Source organism: Idiotropiscis lumnitzeri, chromosome 19, assembly GCF_059441095.1.
Source record: "Idiotropiscis lumnitzeri isolate Australia: NSW breed Sydney's pygmy pipehorse chromosome 19, RoL_Ilum_1.0, whole genome shotgun sequence".
NCBI classification, from domain to species: Eukaryota; Metazoa; Chordata; class Actinopteri; order Syngnathiformes; family Syngnathidae; genus Idiotropiscis; species Idiotropiscis lumnitzeri.
The window spans coordinates 10,034,325-10,050,531 of NC_142409.1; the positions used below are offsets into that span (position 1 = coordinate 10,034,325).

A 16,207-nucleotide genomic window follows, 5' to 3' on the forward strand; every position below is an offset into this window, starting at 1 on the left:
AGAGGTTTTGGGTCGCATTGGGCGTCTGTCACATTCTCCAATTCGAGCTCTCCTCTTTATTAATCTAGACCAAAAAGAGAGAGACAGAATTAAAAAAGAGACCTGAAGTTGATGTGAACTTTGCATGAGGCTTTGACTTGCCATAAGTCAGGTTTGTGCCCTGGCGAACAATAGCTTGTTTGTTTGTCAGGAAGAGTGTTGACTTTGCACAGTGACACTCCTCGTCACACATCCGATGGTTATATAACTTATTTTGCTTGGCGCAAATTGAAAAGTCACGGAAATTTCGGGCAACAATTTGTCATGCTGGGAAAAATAATGTTTCCATCACAGTCTGATTTAAAAAAAAAAAAAAAAAAAAAAAAGTTCCAAACCTTCCAATCGGAGGAGGATTGTAACGAGTAAAAATAAATACTTTCTTGAAATAAAATTTTCAGGGAGCTGTATTTACTTTACTTTAGAAATTAAATATCTGGTTTTCCCATTCCTTACTTTGTCAAAATGGGCATGATTATTTTTTTTTTATTCATATTTCATTCACTCCAAGAATGATTTGTGTCAAATACATTTTGTCTTGTGCTAAAAAAACAAACAAGGTGAATTTTTCATTTGTCAGCTAATTAGTATTTTATTTTTTGTTAGTCACTTCGCGATATTAGCAAATCTATGGGAAGACGTTAGAAAAAAAAGGAAGGAAATTATTTGACTTGTTTTATCATCTAAATATAGATTGTAGTCATTTTTTCCCCACATAATTTATTTGACTTGGCTTTGGACACTTTTAAAAGTCTCTCAAGTTTCACATGAAGACTTGCTGGAAATACTTTTTTTCCCACCTGCAATCGGCCTTCATTTATTTTTTTTTTTTTTTTAACCAGCCCAGGCATGATTTTAGATTTATTGCCCGGTTACAGGTTATCGCAACTCACTCCAGCGGCCCCAGATTAGCTGACGACTGAAATGTTGTTGTCGCAGATTAACCTCTCAGGCGGCGGTGTTATTACTTCGCCGGGGCCCGCGGGTGCGAGCGAGCGTATACCCGGCCGCTCGGAGCTTTGCCAGCGTTGTCTGGAAAATGTGCTGACAGCAGCCATTTTGTTGTAAAAAAAAAAAAAAAAAAAGCAACAGTGTAAAAATGAGCTCGGTGAATGTTTTTGTTTCAAGGGCAGTTTCCAGAAATGACGGATTTATATCGTACAAAAGCTAGAGTGGCACTCGGGACACCGGCGAGGTTTAGGGATCAGAATTTGCAAGCTCCAACTTGTGCACAAGAAGCATGTTATTCAGAAAAATGAATGAAAATTTATTAGCATTGTTTTTGTTATTGTTCTTCATAAAATCAGCAAAATGTAATAAATATAATAAAGAATTCATTGTGCCATTTCTACTCCGAATGCATTGTCGCGTGGTGGCTCTGACACAGCAAATGTGAAAATGTGCCTTGGAGGCGAGTCTCTTCACGGGGAAAGTTGTTTTTGGCAACCTTTTGCATGGTCACGTTTGTTTTGCTGAGAAGGCATGACAGTTGCGTGTTCCACATTTGTCTTTATGTGCCCTGCGATTGGCTGGCAACCAGTCCGAAGTCACTTTGTTGGTTTTAGCGATCTTCCTTCCAATCTTTGTTCTCCAGGTGCACGGCGATATGGTGAATCCTCTGAGGCAGCCTCCGCTCGGTCCACCAGCGCATCACGCATTACAAGCGGCGTTCCCCCCCTCTCCGCATTCGCCTTCCCGGATCCCGTTCAGTCCGCGGCAGGGCTCTCTGCCCGGTAACGGCACCGTGCCCAGGGAGCGCCTGTCCACCGCCCCGGCCCGCTCCAGCTCGCCCTGCCCCAGCGCCATCCTGGAGAGGCGGGACGTCAAGCCTGACGGCGACATGGGCGGGAAGGGTCACAGTCTCACTCGAGGCAACGAGGGCCCGTACGCCGACCCGTACCTCCTCCAGGAGGGACGCGTTGGCATGGCGACGGCCCACGGACCGCACCCCAACCCTGGGCACGACGCTCCGGATCTCGCCTTCCACCGGGCGTCAATTCGCTCCACCAGCTCTTACAGCGGGCCCAGCCCAACGGACTCGATGGACCACCCTTCCCTGTACAGGCAGAAGTCAAGAAACAGCCAACTTCCCACGCTGGGCTCCAAGACGCCCCCGCAGTCCCCTCACCGGATGAGCGACGTGCGGCTCATCGACATCCACGGCGGCGTTCCCATGGAGAGGAGCTCATCGGTGCGGCAGTCCTTCAGGAAAGAGGACGTGACGGTGACCAAGTCCAGGAACAACATGGCGTCGTCAGACCTCCAGGGACACCCTCAAGGACCCGTCCCGGCCGCGAGTGACGTTCAGACACGGTAAACGTCCGGATGGACCGGATAGGAACGCAAATCGTGCATCAGAGCATGAACTAACTCACTCTGCATCCCAATTTCAAGCTAACGTCATATCTTCTCCCTTCTCTGAGCACGGAGAAGTGCGAGTTGCAGCCCGACTAATGTGCAGGATCATCAGTTTGGTTTGTGAAAAGCAGAGGTGGGAGACTCCAGTCACATGACTCAGTTTTAGGACTTAGTATTCCCGAGACTCGGTGCAGACTTGAAGTTCATGATTTCGGAAGTCTTAGGTGAAACATTGGCTAAATTAGTCAAATTTAGTCGAGACGACTTGAGTTGCTTGATTTTTTTTTTTTTTTTTTTTTTTAATTAATTCATCCATTTATTTTTGACACATGAACCTTGAAGATTTAACCTTGCGACTTCCTTATGACTTGTGCATATGTGACTTATTCCCACCTCTGGTGCGCACTCATGTTTCTACTTTTCCGACCGTTGTGTTAGTCATCGCCGTTCTGATTCCCAAAGTGTTTTCCTACCTGACATTTCTCGCTCTATGTTCTTACCTCGTAAAACCAAAGAAAACAAACCTAAAGTGGGCTTGAAATAACTTATCAGTCGGATCCATCAGGCTCCCGGACCACCTGTACGATTCCCGACCCAACACACAGTTCGAAATGTCGAGGGAGTCTGGGAAAAGCTTGCGGGAATTTGGTTGGGAACGTTTGAAATTTCCAAATAAACACGGCCTAATCCAATGTTTGCTCTCGGTTTTAGACGTCGGACGTAGGAAGACAACCTGGCGTCTTTCTGTTCCTAAAAACTGTTTTCGAACAAAGCCCATAACTTGCGGGGGCATCTCAATAATATTCCCGGCCTCTAGCGCTGAAAGTCGAATTTTCTGATGTCTTCTGCAGAGAGCGAATGAAGGCAATGGAGCAACAGATTGCCAGCTTGACTGGTCTTGTTCAGCATGCGCTTTTAAAGGGGCCAGACAAGGAGCCTCTGAGGTAAGCCCACCACAGTTTAGGACGCAGATGGGCACATGCAAGGCGATCCAACTACAAGAGCAAATACAATAATTTTTTTTTTTGCTTTCATGTTAAAACGCTTTCCTTTCTTATTTCGTCTGTGCCACGTAGTCCCGAACGATGACCATGTCATGAACATCATTTTAATCTCGGTTTGTCCGACTATTCCCATCATCTTTGGTCATGCTGTGTTGTCACTAACCCCGTAACCTGATAAATTCTTGCAAATGTGTTGCTTGCCTGGTTTGAAAAAAAAAAATAGAAAACTGACGAGTGTCTTTCTGTGGCCGCAGTGAGAGACCCTCGAAGACGTCGTCGCCAGCCCACAGTGCACACAGCTCGAGTGAGTTCAGTCAAGTTGTGTTTGGAATTTGGTGTGTGGCTTAAACTGGCTGCAGAATGTGCGACAACAGCGATTACGAGAGTTGACAATGGCCCTCGCAATCTGCATTTCTTGGCACTTATGAGACAGCGCCGCAGTCCCCCGCACTTGCCCGAGCAGCAGCCGAACTTTGCTTGACACGCTTGTGCGCTTCATAACCTGCACTTCAAGTCGGGGCGCCTGTCAGTCAGCTCGGCAGATAAGCGGGCGTCATTGAGGGTTTTGCGGAGACACGAGTTTATTCTCCAGGGACGGAGCGAGGTTTTATGAACGCACGCGCTAACACTTCCCGGAACGACTTGAGTTGCCTCTGGGAGAAGAGATAACATTGTTTTATTGGGCTCATTAGTGTTGCTTTTTTAAAAATGAATGCCGTATTGTTGGAGCACATTTGGGGCGCTTGAATCATTTTGTGTGCACTACACAGGTCGGAGAGTTATTGTTGTGTGTTGAGGTTGCAACATAGGCCCAAAGTGGCGTTTTCTTGGCCGGTTGTCGCACATTTACCAACTTTGCTCATTTCACAAGTTGGGATGTTCAGCCTTTGAGTGAAATTTCAGGGCCGCCGTATCGTGGGCCATTATGACATATAAATAATCTTCATATTATTATTATTACATGTACACAACAAACTAATGGATAACGAGTTTTTAAAATCAGAATACAGAAAAAACTACCTTTTGATTCATTTTAAAAGTGTGATTGGTGACGAAAAAAAAAATGCTTACAATACTTTAACTTTTTTTAAATGGACGACAATTTTTTTATAATATATTTTAGCAAGAGACATGAAGTCGTGCATGATTTGCCTTTGCGGGCCGCATAAAATGATGCTGTGGGCCGGATCTGGCCCCCGGGCCTCGACTTTGACACCTGTGGTCTACTGCCTTTCTGTGACACTTCCAGTCTCTCTGTTGCAACCTGTTGATAACCTTTTGAATCTGGATGGACAATTATTTAAATTTTGGACATTTTTTCTCCCCCGTTCAGGTGGCTCACCGGTTTTGGCGCCCAAGTGCAATGCTTCCACGGCGGCGGCGGCGGCGGCGGCGCCGCCAGACACACACAACCAGATTCCTCTCAAAGCCAACCTGCTGCAGTTCAGGAAGAATGTGTCGGATCTCCGGATGCAACTGCATCAGATTAGGCAACTGCAGGTAAAGCGCCATCAGGTCCAGTCAGAACACATCATCAATTTCATTCGTCATGTCCCTTGTTACTCGCTTAATTATTTCCCTTTCAGCTCCAGAACCAGGAAATCCTGCGAGTGCAGCTGAAACGGGCCGAGCAGGAGATCACCGCTAAACTGGCGGAGGCTGTGCGCCGCCTGGAGGACCCCGTCCAAAAGCAGAGGGTCCTGGTGGAAGAAGACCGGCAGAAGTACTTGAGCCTGGAGGAGCGTGTGCTAACACAGCTCAGGTAAGGAGGCCACTTGTTGCATTTGAAAAGCTTTCTTCAAAGCGAAGCTCATTCACGGCACACGCCCATGTTGTCGAGATGTGCAGGGAATTTCTCCAAGGGGTTGATTGATGTCGACTCAAGCCAACGCCCCCAATTTTAAGACGCAGGTTTAGACAGGCATGCTATGCTAACTTCTCAGGGATCTTATTTCCACTTGCGTTAGCTTGCCTAGGATAGCTGAATCCTTTTGTGATTGGCATTTTTCAGCACGGTGGCGGACTGGTGAGCACATCTGATTTAGTCGGGGAGTTTTCCGTTTGTTAGAATCTGAGCTCGGTGTACTGTGAATCCTGGTTCGTCATGACGGAGCGTTTTGAAATGTATGAAAATGTCACTGATCCGCTCCAGCCTCAAAATAAATAAATAAATAAATAAAAATAATAATGAAAAAAAAGAAGGCTTATATCTTCAAAAATTCTAAAGCTAGGCCACTCTTATTTCAAGGCACCCACCGTTGTACTGGACTTTGGTTGATTTCCAATTTATTTGCGTAATTTAACACACGCGCACACGGTTATTGTCTTTTCTGTGCACTTGAGGTGATTTCTACAGAAGAGGGAAACCAGCATTGCACCCTCATGCATGCCATCCAGCATGGCTCACAATGTTATCGCCACTGAGCTTTTTTTTTTTTTTACCCCTGGAGGAAGGAAGCCATTCTCTCAAGAGCTGGTTAAGCCGCTTAAAGTTAACGCGTGGGAAGGATCGCTCTCACAATTTGGCTGTGGGCATGTAAACATTTGTAGTTTTGAGGTGGTGAGCTCATAGCCTAAAACAGGTTGAAGCGGTCCAGAAAGTGGAGCGATTATTGTCTTTCTTTGTTTTTGTTTTTCACTCTATAAACAGAATATGTCAATATTTTTTTGTTTGTTTGTTTTTGTGGGGTGATTGTTTAGTGATCTGGAGCAATACGTGGGCACTCTGCAGAAGGACCGAGCGGTGACCCTAAAGGATGTGGAGGAGGGGGCCGTGACGCTGAGGAAGGTGGGAGAGTCTCTCGCAGGCCTTAAAGGTGAGAGCATGCCTAATATTTCTCCTGCTCTTGGCAAACTTTATTAAACATAACCCCGGAATGACTTAAATGTAAAATGTAAAGATCTCACATTTTTGCCTCAATTCTAAGTGCTGCACGCATTGGCCACCAGGGGGCACTATAATCCAAACATTGATACATCGTTTTTTTTGTTTTTTTCTGTGTTTCCCCAGGAGAGTTTCCCACCCTGCAAACCAGAATGCGCGCCGTGCTCCGCGTGGAGGTGGAAGCTGTCAAGTTTCTCAAGGAGGAGCCTCATAAACTGGACAGCATGCTGAAAAGGGTGAAAAGCCTAACGGACACGCTGAGCGGTCTGAGAAGGTGAGTGGAATAGAATGTTCATCAAGTGAGGAGTTACTGGAGTGTGAAAGTGAAAAGTGGAAAACAAGGCGGTAACAAACCGGACTAAATCTTCTTCACTTCCACTCAGGCGGCAGCTGAATTTAATGAACATGGGCCTGCCACATCTCCATTTTTTATATGTAATAGAATGATAGGTGATCGCATTAGACCCATTTGTCCTTATTTGGCTCATGGTTTAGATGTACAGTATAGGTAAAATATTTAACTGTAATAATGAAACGCTTAAAAAAATGCAGCATTGATTCTATTTTATTATGTGATTAGTTTGTTTTTATGAAGTACAATATTCTTTAATAATCTCCTCGTCGTTGCAGATCTGCGAGTGAAAGCAGTCAGAGAGTGGCCGATCCTTCGTTTAACATCCCACTGGACAACATTCTATCTCCGGTGGAGACCCCACTAGCGTCAACAGCAACAACAGCCCTACTGGAGTCCCAGAACTCCACCGTCAAATCCGAGGTGAAGCCCTCCTCTCCGGTGGTGATCCATCACATCCAAAGCTCCCCGGTTCTCGTGCGGCAATCCCAGCAGTCTGCCAGCTTGTCCGCCGCTCAGCCCAGCCCGCCCCTCACACCCAGCCCCACTCACTTCAACACTCCCAGTCTGAGCAAGAATCAAGGCCGGGAGTCCCCCAAGGCGACGCCCGCAGACTCGCCGAGCCCGGCCCACCATAAAAAAGCACGTGGGAGCCCCGTGAGCCACGGCAATGAAACCGCCAGCCAGGATCAGGTCATTGAGGAGCTGCAGCATTCTAAGGACAAACGCAAGAACAGAGTCATGTCCATAGAGGTACGTCTATTTTATTTTAATGAATATTAACGCAATAAATGACAACAACAACAAGCATTTGTATTTAATCGCATTTTAAGCAGCAGGTGTGTTCATCAACCTCTTTGTGAGCAGCAGCTTTTGTTTTGCCTGAATCCCAATCATGACAAAATTCCAAACCTTTTTAGTCATGTTCGGCCTTGGCTGAGGTAATTGGGAGGCTCCTTTCGGAATAGTTTTTTTTTTCTCTTTATGGTCGTAGGCCGCAGAGAAGGAGTGGGAGGAGAGGCGGCAGAACATGGGTCAGTACGATGAAAAAGAATTTGAGAAGATCCTCCAGGAAGCTGAGGCCAATATGATCAAGGGCCTTCCCAGTCCTGATGTGGAAAGTAACCCAATGCTGCCCCCTGCTGCCTCCAGAGAGCAAGTGAAAAACCCTTTGGAGTCTCCAACAGGTTTCTGCAATCAATAATTCAGTAACAATATGATGTATCGTGTTCCACTGTCTCGATTAACAATTTCTGCCCCATCTTAGAGCCTCAACCTGAGCTTCATTCAGACAAAGCACCAAAGAGGGTTCCGGACAAGCTCCCAAAACCCGTGATGGAGAAACCTGCTAAGCCAACACAGGAAAGACCCTGCAAGACCGCCGCAAAGCCTGCATCCCCGGATTGTTTTAACAAGCTGGGATCCGAAAAAGCCACCAAGTCGCCACCGCCGCCACCTCCCAGGAAGACCTTCGCCACCTCCGGCATGACCACCACACGTTCTGGAGAGGTGGTCTTCACCAACAGGAAGGACTCTCAGGTGAGACTTTCAAAAATATATATCATTAAAGAGGAGGCGTCTTGTGGCAAAAGTACACACACACAAAAAAATAGAGACACTGAAATGTACTTAAATAGAAATTTAGAGTCCGAATAGTTTTGTCATTGTACCAGGATGCAATGAAATGGAACACAACCCGTCCACCTCATCCCATTTTACAACTGCGCCATAATAGAATCAGGGAGAGCGATTGGTCAACAAAACCCACTAACATACAGTTACAAAATATTTATACTTCCTTATTTGCCACCACTGATTTTAGTCATTTTTTCCAGGACGGTGAAGAGGAGGGACTGCTTCCTGCCGCCCAAATCAAGCCCAACAAAAGCGCCCCGCCGGAACCCAAGAAGCCGGCCACCCCACCTCCTGTTGTTGTTGCGAGGGAGGAGGAGGATGATAGCGACAGGATCATGGCGGAATTGCAGGTAGGTCGCATACACACACGCACACACCCACCCGTGCGCGTACATACACCCACACTCCTCTTCTTTCTTGGGTGATTTGACTTGGGTGTCTGATTTTCACACTGCGGGTATTGGGTTGCCTTCCTTCCCGAGCTCAGAAGTGGCAATGCAGTGGGCGCTGGCAGCTGATCACAAATCCAATTTTTCCTCAAATTCCTTGTCCCCTACAACGTTTCCGCACCAGGTTTTCCAGAAGTGCACAGGTCAGGACGTAAGCCGGCTAAAGAAGGCGGATCCCACTCCTCGCATGGAAGCTCAAATTACAGAGCTCAGAGCGGACAAGAAGGTAAACGCCCGCACGTCGTCGCCAGCTCGACGCCTGCGCCTCGTAACACTCGCTTGGGCTTGACCAACACTTTTAACCTCCAAGCCTCCTTTCGCTGCCTCCTCCTCCTCCTCCGCCTCATCCTTGCCTCTTTGGATTCTGCCGCTTGAAACAGTCTCAGGATTAAGTCTGCATGAAAGGAAGCCTCCGGAAGCCAACTTGTCTCCCACATCAAATCAAAACAATTGCACTTTGTTCCCCAGTGAGCATTTGTGTCTTTTTATTTAATTATCATCCCGAATTGAGATCAAATATCTCGCATAGACAAAAACCGATTAGTGCAGACTTGGTTGGCAATCGTTCCGGAGCCCGGTGTGCATGCTTCTGTCACGTCGCTTCACTTTTTCCGTCTCTGCTTAGCCTTCCTCGACTTCACTTGAACTTCCTTGAATCAATTTTGCTTCCTTCAGAACAATCATTGTTTCCAGCATAAAGTCATATCATACAAATAATACACTTCGGCATCCCCGAAACGTGCACGTGACATTCATTGAAGACTCTAAATTGTCCTTTGGATGAATGTGAGCGACAATCAATCAATTGTCTGGCAGCCAGTCCAGGTTGCACCCCGCCTCTTGCGCAATATCAGCTGGGATCGGCTCCAGCTTATTGGAAATGTTTAGATGCATACAAAAACTTAAATATCTAGTAACTTTAAGAAGAAAGGTAGAAATTCAATCAAATGGAGCGAAGTTATTTGAGTGACTTCACAGATTTAACATTCCGATTGCACGGTGATATAATTTCCTAAACTGTCATAGCAGAGCTCAGAGCCCAAACGGGATGAAAAAGATCCAGAAACGGATGAAAATGGAAACACGACAGTCCGGCAAAGCCAAGGGGTATGTACCGTGTCACTTTCGGCCGTGCCATCTTGAATCTTCCTTCGACACCTGCGATGAATCCAAATCTTGGGCTTTTTAACAGCAAATGCAAACTTTGCAGGTCATATACTACGTGACCGGAAAGATTCCGAAAGAGCATCCGCCCCATTCTGGATCGGAGGAATCCCACGAGCACCGAGAGCCCACCCAGTCTTCATCACAGGTGTCAAATGTCACTGTTAATGACAATTCTCCAGACCCGCCACAGCAGCAGGAGCAGCGGCCCGCAAAATTGCCGCCACCCAAGTCGCCACCACTCAAGTCTCCGCCGCCTATTTCGCCCAAACCGCTCGGGCTGGCTGCGTTCAAACTGCCCAGGAAATCCCTAAAACGCTCCGAGTCCTTGAAGACCAGTGGTGAAATGGAAAAGGGGAAGAACCTGAAGAGAATCAGCACCGAGAAGAAGAGTCAGCTCGTCCTGGAGTCCGTTTCTTTCTCTAAGAACGTAAAACCCGAGTCTGTGGCGACCGCGGGTTCAAAAAGTTCTGCTCCAGCACCACAAAGGAGGTCATCGAACGAGGCGCACGATCCGCCTAAATCGAACTTTGAGGAAGCTGATGAAGAGGCGACCCTTAGTCCTGACTTACCGGGAGAAGAGGCTCCGCCTCCACCGGACAACATTGCCTTTATGATCACAAACACGAAGGTTCAGGCGCTTTCTTGTGGCGAGTACAAGGAACTGGTCAATGCCAAGAAAGGAAGTGTCCAGACCGTGACAGTCGGCGGCGGGAACAATGTAGCCGATCCCGACATGCCCCTGGATAACGGCTTCAACAAGAAGCCCGTCATCATTATTTTCGACGAACCCATGGACATCCGGGCCGCCTACAAACGCCTTTCCACCATCTTTGAGTGCGAGGAGGAGCTAGACCGGATGCTCGCGGCGGAGCGCATCGACGAGGAGAGCGAGGAGTCGGACACGGACAGGAGCAGCTTGCTACAAGTGAAAATCGGAATCCCCGATGTGGTTGACGGTGAAAAAGTCACTTCTTCCCACGCCAGCCTGTCATCGTCATCGTCGTCGTCGTTAATTTCGGAATCAACAGACACCGGAGTATCCAACGGCGATGCCAAGCAGGAAGGCAAGAAGAAGTTCAAGTTCAAATTCCCCAAGAAACAGCTGGCGGCGCTGACCCAAGCCATTCGCACGGGCACCAAATCGGGAAAGAAGACGCTCCAGGTGGTTGTGTACGAGGATGAGGAGGAATCGGACGGAACCGTCAAGCACCACAAAGAATCCAAGCGATTTGAGATCTCGCGCTCCAAGTCTTCAGCGGAAGCCCTCAAGGCACCGATCCCCACGCCGCTCAAGAGACAGAACTCGGACTCCGTCTGCAGGACCAACGAGATCCGCAAGAACACGTACAAGACGCTAGACAGCTTAGAACAGACCATCAAGCAGCTGGAGACCACCATTAACGAGATAGGACCGGCCTCCCCCGACGAGCTGGTTTACTCCGAGGCGAAAAAGGAAGAGAACGGGAAAGTGTCCGAAGGGGTTGGGCTGAGGAGATCCGCCTCGCTTCCGACTTCCAAAGCGTCGGCGCTTAAGCTAGCCAGCAAAAGTTCATTCCAGAAGAAGACGAAACCTCTGCTCCTCCCACGCCCTGTAGTCATCCCCTCCAGCTCCACCACCACCGCCGCCAACCGTACCCCCAGTAACCCCAGCACCATCCAACAGGTCTCTCTCTAGCTCTTGCCGCTCCACGAGGCTTCGGGTCTTTCTCTTTCCAACCTCCCTTCACTCCAAACTTACCCACTGAGTTGACAAAAGCATTAATCCACTCCGCAGGGACTTGGAAATGTTGGAAAAGTCCACCTTGGCGTTCTCTGTAAGAAAAAAAAAAAAAAAAAATGCTGGGTTCCCGACTCCCACTTAACTTCTTCACTTCCTTGCTGAAAAGGTTTTCAGCAAAGAAATCCTCAAAGATGTTCTCAATGTTGTCCGGGTGGCATGTGCTGTGAGCTCCAACATGGGTGCATGATCTTTCCACTGGTGTTTTTAACGATCCCGATTTTTTTTTTTTTTCCCCACGGTGCCTTGATATCTTACTCTTCCTCTATGTTTTGTTGTCCTTGATCCTTCTTTTGTTTTATTTGTTGTTTTTTGTTTCGTTTGGGTCCCCCTGCAGAACACCAGTGTCGCTTCCCCCACTAGTCGGATGCCCATCCCTTTGTCCGCGAAGTCCAGGCAGTCGCCGGCTACTCCTGACAAAGCGGGAAAGCAGCAAAAACTGCAGGACGCTCAAAGGCAATTCCGACAGGTAGTTTTACTGTAGGGCCTTATACCCTTACAGACTCGAGGACAATCTTTACTAGGGAGCGGCATGTACAATAAGGCGAGGGAACGTACCAACGTGTTGATTGTGGATCTTTCGATGTTTCTCGGCTTTGACGGGAAGGCATGATTGACTCTTGACTGTTACCCCATAACATCACTGTACTGTATGCTTCTGCATGTCCACACTGCTCATGGTTTTCACTGTGTTGGTGACTAAATGTTAAAACTGGACAAAGAAAAGCGGAACACATCTGCAAAATGGTCATCGCCGCTCCAGTTCCCACCACAGCTGAGTTCCTAAACAGTGTTGCCGAACCCTCCTCCCCACCACCATCAACTCTCCTTCCGCCCCCAGGATGCTTATTTTTTTTCCTCCCCAACTTCCCGCACCCTTCTCACCATGCACCTCTGAAACCCGAAACAACTGCTTTGACCACTTTTTAACCTCACTGAGTCCTTCTTCCTCTCCTGTAAAAACCTCCCAACTCAACTGACCACGTCCTGCTCCCAAATCCCCCCCCCCAAGCCTGCCTGCTCTCACCTCACACAAACACGGCACTTACCCTAACGTAATCCTCTCCAAAACCTTCCATGCATCTTCTGAAACGTCTCCTGCAGCCTCTTCGGAGGACCTAACAATCCGACTAACAAAGGAAGTTGAAGAGATGTCCCTTCCAGTCTAACCTGTGCTGCATCCTGTTTCCTGGTAATGTCTCTCCGTTCAGTAGGGGGTGGGGCAAAATGGATACAGCGGGAATTAACTGGCTAGTCAAAGAGTTGACTCAAAGGCAAACTGGACTATCCAAAAGCTTGTCTGCTAATCCCAAAGTTTTCTGTCTTGTAAAAGGGTTCCTATTCTGTTTAACGCTCAGGTAGCTGTTGGTCACACCAGTCCAGGTGAGGTTACCAGAACACTCCATGCATCTGCTCCTGGTCCGCCCCCCCCAAATTTTAGAACCCATTTTGGCCCGCCAATCAAAAAGTTTGCCCAAACCATAAGTGTGCAACCATTTTAAATGCCGAAGCACTTTTAAACATCATCTTTAAAAACCAAAATGGCCGACGAATAATTCCATTTCGCTTTTTGATGCTAAATTTATCTCCTGCCCACCATACCAAGAGCACAGAACAGCCTCAATATACTTCTTAGACACCAATTACTACTTTCCTAGCATCCACAGCTTTGGCAGTGGCAATCTGAACAAAGCCGCTTCAAGAAAATAGCCGTGCTAGCAATACTAAGCTAGCACTAGCAGTAAAAATGAAAATGGAAAAACAAAAGATACCATATGTAGTCCAGTTGCCTCGGTTTCAAACATCATGAAAAGAAGATGATGACAATGTTTTGTGGTGATTTCGAGAGTGATTGCCACCCCTGCTGTCTCTTTCCTTCCGTCATCCTCGTAGACATGCAGTACTGGATTGTGTTCATTGTTGTCTGTGTATCGTTAGTCTTCGCTGTCATGTTCTTGTTCGTAGAGTTTTGTATGTGTATTGTTTGCCTTTTTTTTTTTTAATTTGACAATCAGTGTTTGTTTTGGCATCTCTGTTCACAGGCTAACGGAAGTACTAAAAGAGTGGGAGGGGATCATAAAACTACTTCTTCCACTGCACCCGTCTCTAAAATCCCCGCTTTTTATCCTAGCGCTACTAAAGGCAGCTCAGATGCCGCTAATCCCGCTAACTTCTCCTCCTCCTCCTCCTCCTCCAAGTCTTCCCTCCTGCCCTCTCACAACGCTCGCTCGGCTTCCCTGCCTTCCTCGCACATCCCCTCCCTGTCCAACGGCTCCCTCAAGCCCCCCTCGCAGCACGCGGCTAAAGCTCTCTCCTTCTCCTCGCAGACCCCCAACGGTCGAGTGCACTCTTCCTCCTCCTTCTCCTCCTCCTCTTCATCCTCCTCCTCCACCTCCCCCTCCCCTCTGTCGCCTTTGGGCCCGGGTGGGAAGAGCATCCGCACCATACACACCCCCAGCTTCACCAGCTACAGGTCCCACAACGGCAGCGGCGGCAAATCCTGCATCCCGACAGCCTCTGCGGCTAAGGACTAGCGACACTTTTTTTTTGCCCCACCGTAATCCCGTCATCTATTTTTTTTTGGGGGGGGAGAAGTTGGGCGCAGAAGAACGGGCGGGCAGTCCTTGTCATACACACTAAACATACACATTTAGAATAAAATGTAGATTGCTACAGCCAATTGAACTAGGCCGTAACAAGTTTTTGCTCTGACCAACCAATGAGTTGTCGAGAATGTTGACGTTATCGTTAAGCAAGTTTGAAATGTGATAAGTTAAAAAAAAAAAAAAGAAAATACTTCTATCCTTACTTGACGTTACAGTGGCGAGCACGACTGCTTCTAGAAGGCATTGGGCCGATTCGATTGGCATGGCAGAAATCTGATTGGACGAATAGAATTAGCCAAGACAAATGCTACCAAATGAAGAAAATGGACTGTGAGGAATAAAATAAATAAATATAAATACAAATTAAATAAAATAATAAATCAATTTAAAAAAATTAAATATGCAATATTCCAAAATAAATTTGTCGAATGTTGCTTTCAGCGCAACAGAGCAGACGAAATGAATAACAGTTCGGGTCCTTTATCCTTTTCCGCCTCGGTCTATCCTCCTTTGTATAGAAAAGTGTAAAAATGAAACGGGCAGCGTGAAAGGGGCTACTCCATTCGAATCAGATGTACTATTTTACACAGACGGTGTACAGATTGTTTTATTTTTCGTATCAAAGCGTAGTATATTTAATCTGTCAATGTTTGTTCACCCGTGTAAATGCCTTGTATACAGACCGAGTATTTTCTCAGAAAAGTGAACGCGTCTCAACTGCCAACAATAGAAAAAGAAGCCACACGCTGACGAATAACATAAGTGTGCCTATTTGCCAAAGTTGTCCATTTTTTTTGGGGGGGGGGGGACACTCACTCGTGTACTGTGATGTAAACCGTACTAGAAATGAATCAAAACGGAAGGTATACATAACGGTTAATGCCTCTCGACTAAGACAAGTAGTTTTGTTAACACCAAAGTTTATTGTTCGCATGCCTATCCATCAAATACTTAAGGAGAATGGTGTCAAAATAAAAGAATGATGTTTGCACAGATGGACCATGTAAATATTTTTTCTTTTTTGTTTTTGTAAAGCTTTAAGTCATATCGCCATGTTGAGTAGCAGCAGACATTGAAGCTTGCTTGTAAAGCACGAGTGGGCAACCTGTTATGAAAAAGCCTCAAAAACATTGAACACACAAATGCTTGTCGTCGTTTATGACCTTATGAAGGTTGTTTGATCATCACATTTTTTTTTTTCATCATTTAAAATAGGAGAATGGTTGGTTGCCCACTCCTGCTGGAATGCGAGCTGCCATATTTGGAGTTTCTGAATAAAAGGTTTAAAACAAGAGTGTGCTTGTGTGTGTGTGTGTGTGTGCAAAATAAAGACTAAGGAAATGCAAGATGTTGACATCACGTGTCCTACATGAAGCTTCTGCATCAAGACCTTTACAGGTGAGACAATGTTGACCATGACGCCCTATGCAGCTGTAGAACTCAGGTATTTTAGAGGGGATGTTCTGTAAGATTTAACAACTGATATGTGGTTGTCCAAACACTTTTCTTTGGGTGTGGCATCACGCTTTGGGTTGTTTTATTTCATATGGGGCCTACATCAAACATGAAAGGAATTATGAACTGTTTCATTTGCAAGTCAGCGTGAACAAAAAAAAAAAATCAACTTTTTTGCTAGAAAGTTAAAAAAAAGTCAGAAAATACCTACTTCAACTATCTTTTTAAAATTTGGGGTTAATCAGAGGTACATTAAATAATTGCAATTGATATTTAACGCACCCCCCATCCTCAGTTCTAAGTTTTATTTTACTGCTTTGGGAAAATATCCAATTTTAATTTATTGAGTCGCACAGGTTAAAGACGCATTAATGGCGGAAAAGTCTCTTCATTATTAATATTTATTTTCCGTTTTTACGTCTTAAATAATGGCAACTAAACCATTTGATAACCAATCGCATTATTTTTTTCGACTCTCCTTTAG

At 46.4% G+C, this 16,207-nt stretch overlaps 1 protein-coding gene across 8 annotated transcripts in view; it reads left to right on the forward strand.

The window, feature by feature from the left end:
- Positions 1-14,331, forward strand: part of LOC148318429 (sickle tail protein homolog) — a 67,689-nt gene extending 53,358 nt beyond the window's left edge. For 5 of the 8 annotated variants that reach the window (XM_088282642.1, XM_088282639.1, XM_088282644.1 and 2 more), the window contains 16 exons: positions 1,631-2,349; positions 3,246-3,338; positions 3,653-3,702; positions 4,732-4,898; positions 4,985-5,160; positions 6,099-6,214; positions 6,409-6,556; positions 6,913-7,387; positions 7,629-7,821; positions 7,902-8,173; positions 8,470-8,619; positions 8,843-8,944; positions 9,745-9,825; positions 9,929-11,548; positions 12,000-12,131; positions 13,705-14,331. In XM_088282642.1, coding sequence (XP_088138768.1) covers positions 1,631-2,349; positions 3,246-3,338; positions 3,653-3,702; positions 4,732-4,898; positions 4,985-5,160; positions 6,099-6,214; positions 6,409-6,556; positions 6,913-7,387; positions 7,629-7,821; positions 7,902-8,173; positions 8,470-8,619; positions 8,843-8,944; positions 9,745-9,825; positions 9,929-11,548; positions 12,000-12,131; positions 13,705-14,196 — 4,986 coding nt within the window. In that variant the 3' untranslated portion in view covers positions 14,197-14,331. Of the gene's footprint in view, positions 1-1,630; positions 2,350-3,245; positions 3,339-3,652; positions 3,703-4,731; positions 4,899-4,984; positions 5,161-6,098; positions 6,215-6,408; positions 6,557-6,912; positions 7,388-7,628; positions 7,822-7,901; positions 8,174-8,469; positions 8,620-8,842; positions 8,945-9,744; positions 9,826-9,928; positions 11,549-11,999; positions 12,132-12,766; positions 12,855-13,704 lie in introns of all 8 variants that reach the window. The other 3 variants (XR_015839881.1, XM_088282640.1, XM_088282641.1) reach the window with 3 other exon arrangements.
- The last annotated feature ends 1,876 nt before the right edge of the window (positions 14,332-16,207 follow it).